At 41.9% G+C, this 18,471-nt stretch overlaps 1 protein-coding gene across 1 annotated transcript; it reads right to left on the bottom strand.

Moving 5' to 3' along the window:
- Positions 1-288: 288 nt before the first annotated feature.
- LOC136435251 (visual pigment-like receptor peropsin) lies at positions 289-12,293 on the bottom strand. Its single transcript, XM_066428561.1, has 8 exons — positions 11,854-12,293; positions 8,237-8,350; positions 5,223-5,402; positions 3,458-3,574; positions 3,104-3,339; positions 2,681-2,853; positions 2,173-2,317; positions 289-1,559 (listed from the first exon to the last, which is right to left on the bottom strand). The coding sequence occupies exons 1-8, from the start codon at positions 11,996-11,998 to the stop codon at positions 1,260-1,262; spliced, it is 1,410 nt and encodes a 469-aa protein (XP_066284658.1). The 5' UTR covers positions 11,999-12,293; the 3' UTR covers positions 289-1,259.
- Positions 12,294-18,471: the final 6,178 nt, after the last annotated feature.

Genomic DNA, 18,471 nt, shown 5'->3' with positions numbered 1-18,471 from the left:
GTTCTGCGTACCTTGCATGTGGTCCTGGTCTCTTGCAACTGTCTCGGGTTCTTTTCCATGGGCGGTCATCTTGTTACACGCGACAAATCCCGCAATTGTGATTCCATACCTATGCATAATGGTCAAACCAAAGCGCTAAGGAAGATGACAGTAATTCCGAAACTGGTATTGCGGCCAATTTGGGCTGAACTGGTGGAAGAGGACATCATAGCTTAGGTGAATGTAGTGTGTGTAGAACGTATTTACTCCTTCTTAGCTCGGTAATTGAAATAGCAGATTTTGACAATATTTAACTTATTGATTTATTCCAACACAGTTTTAAAAAAATGTGATTGACATAATCTATCGATACCACGTGGTTAATAACACCATATTGGTTACAATATTGTTTATTATATAGTTGAATAATATAATTGAATAAACAGTAATTCAATTACATATGATTAAATTTGTTGAGAAGTGGTCATTCATAATTGATATCGTCACAAACTACAAGGAAATACATGTAGGTAGCTACCTCGTACAATGATAGAAGTCGTATTAAAATGTATTTGGACATAGCCGCCGCAATGTCACAGAAAATACAAGAAAAAACACGTCAAACCGCATCAGTCTCAAGTAAATACAACTCTACATCTATCTATGAATCATCGTCATATCTTGCCCCCCCCCCCCCCCACTGCTGCATCCACTGACGGGTAGTCTGGTTGGTCTCTCGAAGATCATCGTCTATGAACGCACAAACAAATATTAACTTGTACTTGATTTCGCTACAGCCATCAACACAATGTTTTGATTATATGTAACGTTACGATGTATACGTAAATCCTGCAAGTCAAAGAGCTAGTCGTTCCAGAAAATCACGATTACAAACGATAAAAGATACCAACTGACATAACTCTGACAACCCGTCGAAAGGTCATAAAACAAATCAGACTATACTCTGATAGAAATATATATGGCGTCGCTTGGCACATGTATAAGTTAGACATTTTATACACAATATACTAGTATTGTATGTAGCCAATGAGTTAAAACCTCCTATGTTTAGCACGGCCAACACGCCCGTATTTGTTGTGGAAAGTAGTCTCCCCTCGTGTGGATAACCCTAGGGCCTCATTTGCTCGGCAACTATCCTTATCTGTCCAACTAGGCCCACTCAGATTCTTCCCCAAAATTCCATTGGGGCATGTTGGCCTTGGTGCTGAAGAGCTGTCCTACGCCCTGACAACAATCTGTATTTTAGGTTTCTCCACACTCTATATCACTGCGAAGTCAATACATGACAAGTCATGAACGGAGACCTCGCCGCTAGACGTGTCGTTGTCCGTCCTTGGCACGGGTTCTACCTGTGCTTGCACTATGTACTTCCTTCCTTTCGAGTGAAGATTCGACAGTGTGTTGCCTGTCTGCGGCTGTCTCATCAGGTTGTCTACCCGCAGTGTGGAGAAGGACGCCCTCGCCCTGTGGTAGCGGGATGAACCACTGGTTTCTCCGTTATTGCTTCCGTCTTCTGACCAGCAGCCACGTGATCCATGGGAACCAATGTAAACATTCCCCTAATAAAAACGACAGGAGAGTGGGACCATGGATAACATTCTTTTGCAAAGGTACATATCATTATTATCATCACACACATTGTAAGAAATACAACTCTTATTGGGGCATATTCAAGCGAATGCACGACAACTTAGATTGGGCCATAGCAAGAAAATCTTTGGATGGCATCCTCTGCAGACTACAAATTGGATGCGAGAGGGCGAGAAATGATGAGTAAAAAAAATCAGGATGGCTACAATTATAAAATAGACACCATAAACGTTGTACAAAACATGGTATCACAGCCAACAAGTACTTTATTCCTGTATTCAAGTAGTGCACAACGTGACACTAGTGTGGTATACTCGTACACTCATTGCTATAGTATTGGTGCCACTTTTACAACTATCGAACTAGTTTCACCTCTAAAACTTCAGTCATGGTTACCTCATCAGTATTTTCCCATATTGGTACTTTCTCGTCATGTTGATCATCTCCGAAGGGGAAAATCATTTATTTTATTTTCTGATTGAGCGAAAATTAATGAGCGCGCTGATGTCACCCATTAGATTTACTTGCTGTGATAATGATAAGAAATGCGAAATGCAAAAGCCACGCTTAATAAGGACTAACATTGGTGTATTGTACGCAGAAGATCTGCCCCTTCTGTTTGCGCAGGCGGTCCCTTCGACGCTGCTCCATGTAAGGGTTGTCTTCCCCCAGCCCCACCCTTCTGTACAGCCAGGGGCAACACGTCTGGAACAGGAACGACCGGAACCTGAACAAAACAAGCAAACAAACAAACAAGTAAACAACAAAATAATCAATCAACACATTCAGGGCAAGTAATTAATCACTAAGGGGACAGATAATTTGACTGAGTGTAGCTTTTCAGAAACGGTTTTTTGAAGATAGTAAATCAACGAGAAGTGAGGGTCCTTACACAAATGAAATTTGAAAATCATTACAGTGATACGACTGCTTCCTTTGGTTAAAATTTTCATAGATCACGAAAACATGGACGAAATCGCCATTTTTGTGAAGTATGAATATTCTACACTGAAATAACTTGTGCGCAATAGAAGAAAAAAAATTTCTTCAGGAACACAATTCCAACATAGATTGTAATCTTTATAATTACTTCTTGTGAGCGATGGCGTAGATAATGGGGTTGAAGACGCAGGACGACTTGGCGAACATTGTCGGATACGTGGCGGCCGCCAGGGGGATCTTCTGCACCAGTATAGACCAGAAGGACGAGACGGTGTAAGGAGTCCACGCCACCACGAACAGTATTACCATCAGGAAGCACATCTAGGACAAAGTTACCAATGCACTTATCATCTATATATCGTATACAGTATACACACTTTCCAAAGATTAACGGAAATCGACGTATACCACAAGGCACCTAGTATAGCTGCTTGGTATAAACTATTGACCTTGCTGATTTCACATTATACAACTAATAATGTATGAAACAGGAAACATGTATCATAATACTTTCACCACACGTAACTTCGCGTCTATATACTTTAAGAAAGCGTTAGACGCCAGGTCTAACCAGAGTGGCCCTGCTTTCCGACTTCATCCGGCTACTGGTGACGAAGTCCCGTCTACCTCTGGCTGCCGGAACGGTGTGTTGACCGCGCAGGTTTAGCTTACGCATCCGCTTTGCGATCTTGTAGTAGAAGAAAGCCAAGAGGAGCAGGTGGAGAAGGTAACAGAAGAGACAGCTTCCCACCACGTACACCATCTCTGATGTATTCTCCACCGTCCACTTGATGCTACAAGACGTACCTGAAAACAAAATATATTTTACTTAGAGGTGGACTGGGGAGGTAGATTTTCTAAAAGTGAGGAAAACAGTTTAGAACTTCCCGTAAAACTCCAGAAGAAATACGGCAACTGCCCTTACCGAATATCTCATACGTGTAGCTGCTCCACCCTACCAACGGTGGTACGGTCCACAGCAGGCCGTAGAACCACAGCCCGATCAGCGAGTACGCCGTCACACGGTGTGTCAACCTGTAGGCTGTGTAACGACAAGACCGCAGGTAGTTATACTAGTGCATAATACTAATCTGATGTCAAAGTTATAGATTTGTGCATAATTATTGGTGTTTAACGCATGCAACAAAATTGATTCATTGGTCCGTTATAGGAATCACGAACGTCCGTATGATATTATATAGGAGCTTCCAGTATACCGGATGCACGTTGTCGTAACAAAGTACGTTTTTGGAGCTATGATGAGATACGCGAGCAGAGGAAGTACACGTCGTGAGTGACCTCACATCACACGTCTCATGTAGTGTTCATTGTCCTGTTTTGATCACCACCTGTGCCTTCTAATCAACTGCTCATAACATATCTCTCATGACCAACGGTTGCTTGGTAACGAAATCCATGTTTGTTCAATTCAGGCGGGAAGCCACGACTCGTTTCGTATCTGATCATGAGTAAGTCATGATGTAAAAAAAAATGCGTTTCTTTATTTTAGATAACTTGAACACTTTTGATTACCACCATCGGTGTGTAAAATATTAGCCTGGAGTCCAGCCTTCTTAGCTTTAGTCCGCTACCCAAGCTCCGCTCCCCGCCAAGGAGCGAGAAGCTAAGAAAAGCTAAGAAGCTGGACTCCAGGATAGTAAAATATAGCAAGGGACTGCGTTATCAAGGACTGTAGCAAGACACGTGCTCAAAAATGTGTTCCATTAAATACGAAACGGATGCGGGTATTCCCTTTGTTGCGTGGATATGGATAAGAACGTCTTACGTGACTGTAACAGCCTTTGAAGTCTTCCGAACCGAACCATCTATCTTTCTTTTCATCTGACAATCGAATTCAGATAGGCTGTAGAGTAGCAAATGATCTTTGTACACTTCAAAGCCAGAGGGCGATCCTGGCCGCAAAAACACCGTTGGACACCCTGTGTTCTCATGACAAAAAATGACAGCTACATTTCAGCGTTTCTCCAATAAACAACACTTAACTTGCAACAGGCGCAGCTACATATTGTTTTCAGAATGTCTATGTCTGAATTGATCAGCCGGCATAACCACTCTCCGGGCAGATCTTTCATCGGGGGTTATTTTGTTTTTTCTACGATTCTCTTTCCTAATAGTGGCCGCAACGTCTATCATTCGCAAGGAAAATGAAAGAAATGGCCACTACAAGAGAAATACAATCGTAGAAAAGGCTGTAAAAAGCAGCACAAAATAACCCCCCACTGAAAGCCCTGCCTAACAGAACTAAACCTTCAACTCTCGTTTCTTCCCCTTGCGTGCTGTTGATGGTCAGGAAACCAAATGTGACGCACTGTTCTACCACCTACCATCGTATTTCCTGTTTCCAAATTTGAACAAAACTGCCATTTAATTTTTTCCCCGGGCAATACTCTATCTCTAATTTGCTTTCCTTGTGAGTAATGTTACATTACACAACCCGTGTAATAGCCGGCTGAGATAGGTATTGAAGCATCATGGAACGCTGACTTTCATCCTTTTTCAAAGAAAAATCATGCCATTGATTAATTGAAAGGCCAGTAAGCAGAGGCGGCCCACCGTGTGGCCATTCTGTTTCAATAACGAGGACCGGCTTTATATTTCTACAAAGTCATCGGTCGTAGGAGCTTCTTACAAAATGTTTGTGAAATTCTACAAAGAATAAGAAGATTTACCATACTGTGGGTGGCAGAGTGAGATGTATCTGAATCCGGCTATGACGACCAGGGTGTTTAGACTGTTCATGGACAGAGTATAACACATGAAGCCGTACAGCTGGCACACCGCGTCCCCGAACAACCAGTACCCAGCGTACCCAGACGCCGTGCAGAACGGATAGCCAAATATAGAGATACCTGTAGAAATGTATATTAAAAAAAGGTCAAAATAAGAAAAATCATGACCATAAATATGTCCAGAACACGAGATGTCAAATTATGATATAATAATTTCTTTATTTTGCCACCACCTAGCAACATACGAAATATCATTAAGATGCATCCACATACTTCTCTGGATATGCTGTTTACAGACACAGACAAACACATACACACATAAACACAGGCACACACATACAGACACGCACAGGCACATACAGGCACACACAGACACACACACACACAGACAGACACACGCACACACGTATACACACACACACACACAAACACAGACACACAGACACACAGGCACAGGCACACACACACACACACACACACACACACACACACACACACACACACACTGACACAGACACACAGACACAGACACACACACAAACACAGACACACACACACACACACACACACACACACACACACACACACACACACACACACACACACACACACACACACAAACAGCCCAGAAAACGTAACCTTGTTAACAAAGGTAGACATGGAACTATCTTTGTTTAGCATCCTTAGGAGAAACGTGTCAAAGTTTTAAGACATCGGGAAAAATCCGTCAGAAATGATGAATGTGATAAAAGAAGTGTGAAGCTAAGGGTGACATAGCGCCAAAAATCAAGAGAGACAGAGGGGAGGAAAGAAGAAAGAACAAAATGTGCGGAGACCGTTACGTCTAAACATGCTTTGAAAATTGATCAGACAGCCCCACGGGGTGACCTTGCCTACAATGTGAGTTGCACAACATGATCTTCGTGATTTCTGGAGGGCAATTTATAACTGCTCATACTTCTAGTTACTGGCGGAGGGCGGAAGACTGATGCATACGATTGTAAATGTTTGTATCGTCTGCTCTGATAGCTTTCATGCACAGTATCCAATTACAGCATGCTATATACATGGCACAGCTGGTAGGAGAGTGAGAAAATCAGACATTTAATGACTTATCTATCCATTAAAATTCCTAGAAGATTGTCTTCATAAAAATTTAATGATGACATTACGAAACCACACATGCTATTGACCCTCTGTTAACGACCTTTGTCGAAGTTCAGCCCCAGTGGGTTTCTTTTATCTTCTTACATAAGCACTCGAATTTTCAGAATCCAGTGTTCCCTATAACAAAGAAATATAACGTTAGTTCTGATAATGTATCTCTTATGGCTGTTACAAATACTACCGGGTCATCTCTAATCGATATCTACTTGGACGTCATGGTATTGGGAACACGTTAAACACGTTAAGGAACCGTTTAACCTAAAAATACAAGACGAATAGGTTCAGCTTCCAACTAAGGCAAAAGTCAAAACGACGATTCGCTGCGCTGCGGCGCGGTGACAGTTACGTCTGAAACGTTTTGGAAAAGGTCAGGAGGAATGTGACATCGCTGCTATTCACCCAAGCAGGCAATCACCACTGACTGCACCGTTTGCATATCGGGAAAATGTCAACGTTGAAGCACACAAAGCGACGAAACGAGGTATACTCATGAGGCCTTGCTACCGCTCCTGAGGCAGTAATTCCATTTTGCAGGAAATTTGAGTCTTCCTTCAAAGTCGCTTTCATATAAGATATCCTTCGGGATGCCAATTACGACACTGTGCACACATGACATGCCAGGCAGAAAGGCTCGCGAATCAATGTCAAGACTTTTTCTTTCAATATGCATTGCACATGCCTTCCCCTTTGTGGAGAATGACTAATGAGGGTCCTTTCCAAAATTCATAACTGCACAAGAATATAGATACTATCTGCGTTGTCAGTTTGACTCAACCACATGTGACGTTGTTAAAGTTTAAGTCGATTGTATTTTTCAACCGACATGAGAAGGTCCAGAAAGCACCAACTCTGAAGAAGTTGAAGTAAACGTAGCCTGCCCTGAGACCCTTCCTTCACCTTCATTCACCAACTGATTAGTGCATTGTTTGGCAGCTTCCTGTATCCAAGGAAGGCGACCAAAAGGTAGACCTTGGAGTTCAAGTCGTCTCAAGTTTGTTTTTTATGAAGGCAAATCAGCGGAGCTGTCATTGTTCATACGTTATATAAGTATTGTATCTGCGATCGGTTTCAATTTTTTTCATGACGGTGACTTTTGAAAACTTTCCTGTCGTAACGAGTCTCCTGGGGGATGATTGTTAAAAAGAAGAGACAGACCTTCACAGGGGATCATCCATTGTTCAGCACTACTGGGATACTGCAATTAAAGAAGCATTCTACTCCGGAAGCGGGAATTATGACTCACCAGAGTTGTTATGTTTGAATCCAGTTTGTTTTGTCAAATTTACCATAAGTTGAAGCCTGAACGCAGGGCGAATATTGTAGCGACCGAGTTCTTGAGTTCCCCGAGAACCGTTCTAACAATGACAGAGTTCAATGTTTCTTACACAAGTACCAAAATCTCTGTATCCCCATACGCGATAGTCTTCAAACTTTTTGTGTACTGTCCTGAATGTATGATAGTCATTCGATTTCTTATCGCGTCTACCGTTAGCGATAAATTGTGCCGGAAGTTGGCCATGTAAATACATAGAAGTGGGTCCGTATGAATCAGAAAAAGATTGTTGTGTGGAATCCTCCTTTAAGATACCACAACAAGTTATTGATAATACAACTCGGGAGGGGACAATGAATTGAGACCTTAGCTGCGCTCACAGAGCTGGATTATGGATGGGAGAGGACACAGTTGCGAGCAACAAACAAGAGGCAGCGGAGAATCATAATGAAGGCCCGCCTCAGGATATTCTGAGATGCGATGATGTTGACGAGAATGAATAAAACATACTTACCGAGATCGCTGGCCGCCAAGTTGAGGATGAGAATGTTGTGAGGTTTGGAGCGGAACTTTTTCTGACGGATGTAAACAGCAATGACAGAGGCATTCCCCAGGGTAGCGATGCAACCTTTCATAATAAGCATCGGGGGAAAGAAGAAATTAACTTCCTATTCACCGATAATATTTACATTTGTAATATTTGTAATTCAATTCTGTCTGTGACTTTTGCAATTGTCAAGGGACACAAGAGCAATAAAACGGAAAGTCATATGCACAGGGAGGCCATGAATACTAAAACAAATGTGAATTGTTTTACCTAATCATCTGTTAGATTCCGTTGGAGATTCCAATGTCAAATAGCTTTGTATATTTAAGATTCAGGGATCACTTACAAAGTTGACAAATATCTAAATGAATCATCATATACTGTTACTGTAGACAAAAATGTACCCACTAGCTTGTTTCTCACTTCGCAACTAACAGAAATGCATGAGTCTTATAAATCGGGATTTGTTTTGGTCTTGCAGCAGTCAGAAATTCCGTTTGCTTTCTTTATGTTCCTTCAGATTTAGAACCGGCCGAAGTGCTTTTGAGACGATGCTTGTAAACAACCCGCATCGGAAACAGAGACAGGAATGACGTTGTTGCATAATTATCACAGATTCAGCACCAAGGACAGGCCTATGGTAGGTTTCCGGACTCTTATTGTTTGGCAGCTTCCTTTGCCTGTGGAAGAGTGTCTCAGGTACTTTTTTTAAAGGTGGCAAATCAGCGGAGCTGTCATTCTCCATACGTTGTATAATGTCGTATTGTATCTACGAACGATTCCAAGCCTTTATCTACTCAGACATTTCCGGCAAATAGGAATTGACATCGAAATGAAGGCGCCGACGCCTACCATCAAAGATTTCTAACGGAAAGCAGACATTGAATACATTTCTTTAAGCTGTTGGCGGAAGGGCGGCTTTATCGCCTTAAAGTACAGTACAGTACAGGCACAGAACGACAAAGGAATACAAATTTACCAAAACGCAGAAACCTAAACGTTGGAGGATACTAATAGGGACAATACACAATGGGATCAAATTAAGAAAGACTGATTGCAACTGTGGGATGATTAAAAAACAAAAGCTGTAAAACATACATGCATTTCATCGTCATCAATCAATGTTTAGACAATAGTCTGGCAATTATGAATATCCACTGTGCAACTTGTTCTTTTGTTTGCCGTACGACAGGGCAAAGAAAGCCACGAAAGAGAAGCATATCGTCATCGAGATCACACCGTCTAGACGACATATCTTTAGTCACTGACAACACGTCGGCGCCTTTCGGAAACCGCTTGTCACCTATCACTATTATGAGTTCTAGAATCCAGCAGTTAGAAAACTTTCAACATTTTGCTAAGTGAGATCGGGCGCAGATAACGAAGAAAGTTTTCCAGAGCTTACTACTGCCACAAGCTTACAGCTACTGACTAGTGTGTTTTAAAATCCATGGCCATGACGATATTTACCTTCGTGAAGATTACATTTTCGTGTGTGTGAATGTTTCTGTGTTTGTGAACAGCATTACCCCCCCCCCCCTCCCAGCCGCTTTCCATGTTACTGTAGCGGAACTGCCGGTTTCGATATCTCGTGTCTTGGACATGATACGGTTTGAGCGGTAAATAGCTCTTGGGACAGAGAGTAGAGAGAGTAGTGCATGTTTGGGCGCCTAGTGGCTTTCTTTGCAACTGCAGTGAATCTCTTGTTTGTTTGTGGCATCGTACCTGCAGAAGAGTGCTGAGATTACCATAAATTGAATTTTACATTTTTCGAACCCGGTATGGTGAAACTTTGATTTAAAAAACTTAAGCATGCATATCTTTACCGACGACGTAGTTGATGATATGTAAAGAAACATATATCTTGTACTGGCCCCCACATATATCTTGTAATGGAATTCTCTGCCCGAAAGCAACGTGGTTGTGCACTCCTGTTTGAAAGCTTAAGCGGCGTTTGGCGACGGCAGTTTCCATTCGTTACTGATGAATATTCAAGTATCCCCGTTCATTTACAGGAAAATTGAGTAATCTGCAAGGTAGCCGTTTTTGGCACGTCCGCTAATCACGAGACTGTCAGCTGGAACGATTTGGAGAATTCTAATACCAGAAGTGATGGCTTGGCATTTCTGAAGAGGCGCCCATGATCCTGGCAGCTGTCGGGGAAATGGATTACTTAGCCACATCACTTCAGTATCGTATATAATGGACTGTGAACTTGGAAATGCTGAATTGTAAAAGGATGCATCAATTCAACAACTCAACTTTTCCTGAAGTGATGTGGCTAAGTAATCCATTTCCTTCGGGGCAGGCTGAGGGACATCCACATATTGGGGATCAAGGTACCACTTGCAGGTTAATGCAGGCGCCATATCCGGAAACGTCAGGGGCCATTTCGTGCAGTGTTTTGTCTCACTTGCAGTGCCAGTTTGTCCGGTGTGATAAGTACAGTCGCGGTTGCGTTGTTAAGTGGTGTGTGATTCGCCAGGCGATCCCTAGATTTACACTGTATAGTGGTAATATGTGCCCAAACTAAATCCAGTGGACACAATTTTCGTTTAATGTGAAAGTTTATAATTTGCCCTTAGCGTACTATAATACATATGCTAGCGATCCAAGACCTGATTTCCTAAAATCAAGTTAAATATGTCTACAATCAGGAAGGCAAGGTGTGATATCAACAACAAAATATTACAACTAGAGTTCCACGACCTCATACCTTCGCCACATGATTTTCACCTTTTCGATTGACGTATTAATGAGTGTTTCTCATTTATAATGCAAATAAGGTCATCATTTGAATTAATCACATCAGTTGATTATCTTCTCAAATAGCAACATTTCTGATCAATAATGCAAATTAGGCCCTCATTTGCATAATTCAAATTCAACCATGATCATATTCACATAACTTCCAAATGCTACAAGAATGAAATTCCAGTTATTGACCAATATGGTACTACAATGTTTTCTCATTAATTATGCAAATCAGGTCTTTATTTGCATAAATTTATATATCGATGTCCCTCTATTTCTCAGTTACATATGTTACATTTTTCAATAGTGGAATCATGTAATGCAGTGGATTTATAAAATTTCTCCATTAAGTATGCAAAATAAATTCCGATTTGCTTAATTACCATTTCAATATATCAGACATCACTCAAGCTATCCACATGTCAAAAACAAGTTGTATACTGGTTCTAGCTATCCTTTTGTGTTTTGACCACTAGCTGTAGGGCCCATGGGGAGAGGTCCTACCAGCAGGGGAATATTTGCCCCAGGGTGTCAACTGATAGCTGTTGGGAGCCACATTTTATGGTCTTATCATGCAATATAGCGGATTTATAAACTTTCCTCATTAATCATGCATACAAGAGGGCCAAAAATCTAATGAATTTGAGGTTTCATAAAGACATACCAAATATCAAAACAATCCACCCAAGCATTCTCGAGTTATCGTGTTCACACAAACACACACGTAGACACATGCTCGGCAAAACATGAACTTCTTGGCGAAGGACAAGGTAACAAATCATTTAGAAACCGCGCAGCTTATAAAATACGTTTTTGAATGAAAAACTAACCTATAAAGGTCAGGTAGACGGCAGTTGCTAGGTATCCCTGCGGCGTCAGCGGTTGAATGTGGGCCTTATCCAGGTACTCGCCATCGTAGTGCCACAGGAACAGTGCGTCGTTAGGACTGGACTTGCCATCGCTGCTGTTGAACATTTTTCTACCAGTCCTGTTTGAGGAAATAAAGCACCAAGCTTGTCAAACGTCTCTCTAACCGTTACGCACCCCGTTACGTGTGTTCGACAGACAAAGATGCGCTCCACCGTGAGATACAGCAGTCCTGTATTCCACGCCTTTGCCCATCCCGGTGCCGCAATGAATGCTTCTTGTGTAGTATGCACAGATGCCCAGAGGGGAAAAAGGTCTTCGTTAGTAGATAGCACCTGCGTAAGTACTAATTGGAGGGAAAGTTTCTTGATGCCCCGAGTTCCCATGGCAACTGTGACGTCAATCCTTGAAGACACGTAGAATGATAACCGACCAGAAGCACAGTCGCTGATAATTGCAATAGCTGGACACGTGTATCTTTGGCCCTTGTCGTCTTAGCAACCAAGAAATAACAAAAAAACTCCCTTCATTTTCTGGTAGCCCTGACAACAGATACGTAAATCTTACTAAATGGGGGTCTGCATGGGGGGTCCTGACCCATACAGCAGAAGGGGGCGAAGGTACAGAACGTTTTCCTTCATCCTTTTGTTACGAAATGCTATCCAGATTAAGCGCCGATTCAGCGTTCTTCCACGGGTAGATTTGCAACGATGATGCGTTGTCTGGTATGAGTGCCATGGCACAGGTACTACTAGTACATATTTTTTGTACGTGAAGATGGTCTTACGTAAAAAAAGGAAAATAACAAAACCCGGGCGTATATTTCCAAGCTATTCCGTCCATCGCCTTAAAAAAAGGATCACTGACGACGAGCATCTTCATTACCATACTAATGGGTTGGTCCTAATTGCGCCGGTGCCGGTCGGGTGTAGTCCCTGTCGGGCCTGAAGCCACAAATTTGTCCCGGCCGGGCCAAAATATAGCCTGGCAACCGCAGTGTGTCCGACGGGACCACGTAGGAGTCACGCCCGAAAGTGCCAAAAAACAGCCCGTGAACTACCCGACGGGGCCCCTTTTCCAATTGGGACCGAAGCATAACTACGACTAATATAGTTGCTAAGAAGTCATTAAATCATTCCAATAGGACAACCATTGTACTTCAAACAACACCATGCGTACATATCAATATCAAAGGGTCGCAACTAGAATGTTCTGTTTCTTTGCCTTCCCGATTATAGTAGCCGCCAACGGCCTCCCATGGGCCCGACCACTGCACACATTAGTCCTGGACAAGGTGAATATTCTGGATGGGACTTAAGCTGTCAGTTCTGACAGGCAGTGTTCTTTTCAGTTCACGTTGAGTAACATACTACTGCATAGCCTTTTTTGGGGACAGGAATATGCAATATCATTGTCGCCTTGTGGATTCTGCCTAAATTCATGCGCACACGCACGCCTGTAGCGGGCGGGGGGTGGTGTGGTTTGGTATGTTGTCTTTTGCAGGAAGCTGCCACCTTTGACAACTGACCAATTCACCTTATTCGTTATCTTTGGCCAGTTTCTATTTTTCTTAGCCTCGAAACTAGTATAGTGGAGTTTAGCAATGCAGAACTACGTAGAGCATTCATTGCGTGTATCGGTAGAAATATCGTCTTACAAGTAGATGGGCATACTATAGTTAGCGAGGGGGAGGGCCTTTAACATAGCAAAAACAAAAAACAAAGAAGCAAAGAAGTTTCAATGTCACTCTAAATTTATGTTGAGATCTTTTCCGTTGCGATTTTTAGGTTGAGATCTTTTACTCTTTTCATAAAGAGTAATATTGGTGTCTTGCATCGGCGAGCGGGCGTAAGTCCTGGTATCTAAAAAAATTACCAGAACTGCAGTGAAGTGACAATTTTCTTCTTTACTTCTGTCTTTATATCTCTAGCTAACAAAGTCAACAGATTCTCCTTCAAATGACTACTCTGAATTAAGGGTTGAGATCTTTTGCGCAATTGCGCATCCATAGAAAACCTAAAAATAGCAGTTGCCGACAGGGCCTCGTTATCCACCGTGTTGTAACGGTACCTCTCACTAATCACTCCGTTAAACCGTCTGGCACGTGCACAAGCACCGTGTTGTAACAAATATGATAGAGGTGCTGCTTACTAATCATTGCGTTAAACCGTCTGGCACATGCAGGCACGTTGCAGCATAACTCAATGCATATCTGTGTATATACATGTGTATGTAAAACCCACGTGTTGTACTTTACGCTTCATTTTAGTGAAGTATAAGTTGTAATTGGTTGCGGAGCTCATCACAATATTTCCACCAAAATCGACTCAGGTCGACAACTTTAAACCCTTGCTAGCGGTCCCGGTGCCTTTTAAGGCTCAAATCGCACCCTAGCTACTATTTAAACCTTGAATTGCACCCCGCAACAAGCTTAAGGTGATGAATACAGTCTTAGATGAAGGCCTATGCATGTGATTTCTACGGGTGCTTTACTATGTGGCTTTAGTTACTTTGGAATGTATAGCACCTAAAGTCAAGGTGATAACAGGTGATTGGCATAACCTTGGCAGGCGAACAACGACCTTTCTGCTATCCAATATAACATTGCCAGTCACGGCTTTAGCGGAGTTGATTTTTACATGATAAAAAATCATATATTATATATATACGGGGACTGCCCTAACATCGCACGTTTTTTACGCGCTCGAACTCACGGCGCTCCATCGCTGGTTGCCAGAGAGTGGTCAGGTTTTGATGAATGAATTTTGAACACATTCATCTAAAGAATATACTTCGATAAGAAATGTATTAATACTGTTCATGAGCCCTTCACGCTCCGCGTTACAAGCGGCAAACGCTGTGAGATGTTTTCGCGAATGTACGTTCTGATTTACTGCTACGCCAGATAGTGTGCCTAACTTGGCACGTTTTGTAACATTGCTCTCTTCGTAAGTTGGCGATGGAGTTAAGAAAATGTAAATGAAGCTTGCAGTCTGTTATATTCTAGCTTTCTTTTGACTGGAAAATTTTGACTGTGTACACTTCTCACGTCCTGTGAGAAGGGCTATATCTAGCGCATCCCAGCTCATGTTTTCACGGGAAATATGCTACTACGCACTGCGTGCGCGGCCTGACGTACGTATTGCATGCGGCCCGACTGACAAAATAATTACGAAAAAACGACACCGCTTACATCAATAATACTCCGTCTAGTTATTGACTAATGTCTTTGCCATCTCTGTATTCAGTTTCCTTTTCATATACGGTACTAATCGCATGTTAGAGCGAACCAAATCTCTGGACCTCGCTGTGCGTTGAATTGCCCCGCCACCATCACGGCCATAAAAAAGGCGGGAAAACAACGTCACTATACGACACCGATGTTTACGTTGGTCGCTTTTCTACTCAACAAAACTTTAAGACCCAAATTTTTAGTGTTTTATGAAGTTATATTTCGTACGTGAATGATAGTTGTGTATCAGCTTGGCACAGGTCGTATATTTAGGCGCCGGGACGTCTAGCTATGCAGTGACCCTCTACTCAGTCTACTCAGCGCTACCAGCATTATCGTCTAAATACTATTTTTCGACAAAACAAGAAATAAATATGTACACATATGCTTTGAATGCAAATGACAGCTATGTGCATGAACTTGGTTTATTTACCTTTCTTATCAGCATAGTCGGTGGTCACAAACACGGCGTACTTATGCAAAATAAGGTCAGTAAAAAATCCGTGCGGTGTTAGGGCGCGTGCGATGTTAGGGCGCCCCCATTATATACATCGACGTTGAACAGAACGTCCGGCAGGATGAAAAGAAGAAGAATATATATATATTACATTATGGATATGCAAAGAAGTCGCATATTAGCATAATTTATATGAATTCATCATCTCCTCTTTCCAAATCACATATGTTGCAAATCTCCTTCTTCAGGAAGCTATTCAGGAATTTCCTCATTAATTATGCAAATGAGGTCCTCAAGGTCTTTCATAAAAGCCGCCTGGGGGCCAAAGCTACACCACTTCGACTCTCGGTTCCTTGAGCTACGACTCAAAAATCACGACCATAGCATGTCCAGAATATGAGATATCAAAATCTTATCATTTCTTCGACGGGGCAGGACCTCACCACATACCAAGTTTCATTTCAACCCATCCATAGCTTCTTGAGTTATGCTGCTAAACCACATACCGTACATCCAAACATACATCCAAACGCTACCGAAAACAGAACCTTCTTGGCGAAAGTTACGACATTTAGTTCTTATCGTTATCAAAAGATCTCTAAGAAAGAAGTAGGAGGATCAGATATAAACGCAGTCTTTACAGCGTGTTCTATGACAAGTGGTTTCAGACGGATTCGTTGTCCTTACGTATCGGAAAATCAAGCAACCCGCCCTTAAGAGTAATACACAGCCTTGCATTTTTGGGTCAGCTGGTTATATTACTGCCGGCCTGGTATTGACACACCTAAGTCATAATCTTGTACATACAAAACCGATGATTGTTTACGACTCTCTATTCATAAAGAAAGTATTTGATGATAACCAGTTCAAATCTTCATAGTTCTATGTGAAAAACGAGAATCTTACACTTTCTGGGTTCCAATTAGTACCACTGAAACATAGTCCAAGACACATCAGCTGCTCATTAAAGTCTGTGTAAAATTGTATCCATGAATAGAACTATTCAAAGGACAGCTTGTCTCGTGCGGCGGATATCAAACATGTTATCTATACGGTTGGCCACACACTCACTTCCACATGTGTGTTTACAGAAGAACATTCCATAGGCACAGTTTTTGCCGATTTATTAAGTATTAGTTTGTCTGTAGCTTTTACTATAGTACTAGTTAGAGCGTTATGATGTTCCTCATATATATATAATTGTTTATTTAAGTGATTATTTTACTGCATTTGCTAATGTGGGGTCAGCTGTGTCCAGCAGATTTGATGCAGTTCTGGTCAGAAGAAAGCTGGGGATCAATCGGGCGGTCATTGAGCTTAGAAGTAGAAAATAGATCACGGCGAAGCACCATTAGGCGACCTGAATACTTGAATACGACATTTGCAGCAGGTGAATGCTAATGGCAAATGTGTTGCACCGTCCCTAGCTGGTGCTTTGTCGAGATTTAGATTGAATCGGAGCACGTAAGCAGTTTGCTTAGTTGTGAATCTTCAGTTACCTCTATCTAACTTTATAGGATGGGGCGCAGTCACATGGCATCCAAATAGAAGCGGAAGATTTTCAACAGGCGGCTATGACAGAATGGCTGAAATTTGAGACATAAGACATATACGTTACTATATTGTCCCAAGAATATCCCCACTTCGCGGTCATTGACCTGTCCTGCGCTACGCTGGTCACGAATATGGTCACGGCGCATTTAGAAAATCACGTTGGTCGCTTTTGAGGCGAAGAAAGGCTCCTGAATCGTTCACGTGAATCATTTAAGGAGCACTTGTTGCGAGTTATCTCCAAGTAGAGTGCATTTGTTAGTGAAAATACTAAGGAACAAACCGTTAGTTTGACAATACATTGCATTTGTTGTATTTGGCTTTCGTTTCACATGTATTCAGAAATTCAACAGTATCTGTTGTGTGTCTTAGACACACGGACACGGCAACGAAAACAAGCTAAGCCAATGATTGATTTAGACACTTGATCATTTCAAATACTAGTAGTTCACTAGCTTTGATCAGTACATCACGTGGTCGAAAACACGATCGCCCCCGTATTAACACGTCCTGACGCATTCAAAGGGGAAAATATATCTAGATATATCTAAAATTTGATCCTAAGTACAGTTAAACCTGGTCCCCACTCAAAGGATTGATGAAATATGGTTGGTGAAGAGGAGTGGTTGCTCCAGAAAAATTGGTTCAATGGCCGGAAAACAGACTACTAACATAATTCCACCAGCGTTCAATTTCGCCACCCTGAAAAGATACGTCAAAACAGATCTGAAACCCAACGTCCCTCGGTGTAATGCACTCCTGTATATCTAAACTGTACCTGGGGCAGCTGCACTAGAGATCTCTTAAACCCACCGTTTTATTTTTTTCAAAGTGGCGGAATAATGAAACCCGGCGGATCAATGTTCACGGAAACATATCTGCAAGAGAAGCCCACAGTTTAATAAAAAGCCATATCGTTATGTAGATAGATCTATCCACAATTGTTCAACCATCAAAGCCGTGTTTGTTTAACAGCCTAATGTGGTCTTTAGGTAGATTGTTAAAAAAAACAGCCAAAAAGTGATTCCAGTTTTTCTTAGCCTGGATACCAGACCTTTCGCGCGATGCGATGCGATAACCCCTTTTGGGTCTCCTCTTTAAACAAACTATTGCTAAAGGAATTACCAAACTTAAAAGTAACAATCCTGACATCATCTGGTGCAAATTGGACAAGACCTTTTTTGGACTAGAGGCAGATATTATTTTAGGATGTTTATACCTACCCCCTGAAAATTCACCCATATTCATTACAAAAAAGAACACAATATTTGAAGATCTAATGGAGGACATTGCAAAATTCAACAACTTAGGGCACATTCTTCTTCTTGGCGACCTCAACGC

The sequence above is a fragment of the Branchiostoma lanceolatum genome, chromosome 5 (assembly GCF_035083965.1).
Source record: "Branchiostoma lanceolatum isolate klBraLanc5 chromosome 5, klBraLanc5.hap2, whole genome shotgun sequence".
In the NCBI taxonomy this organism is placed as follows: Eukaryota; Metazoa; Chordata; class Leptocardii; order Amphioxiformes; family Branchiostomatidae; genus Branchiostoma; species Branchiostoma lanceolatum.
This window is presented reverse-complemented; position numbering and strand designations above follow the sequence as displayed.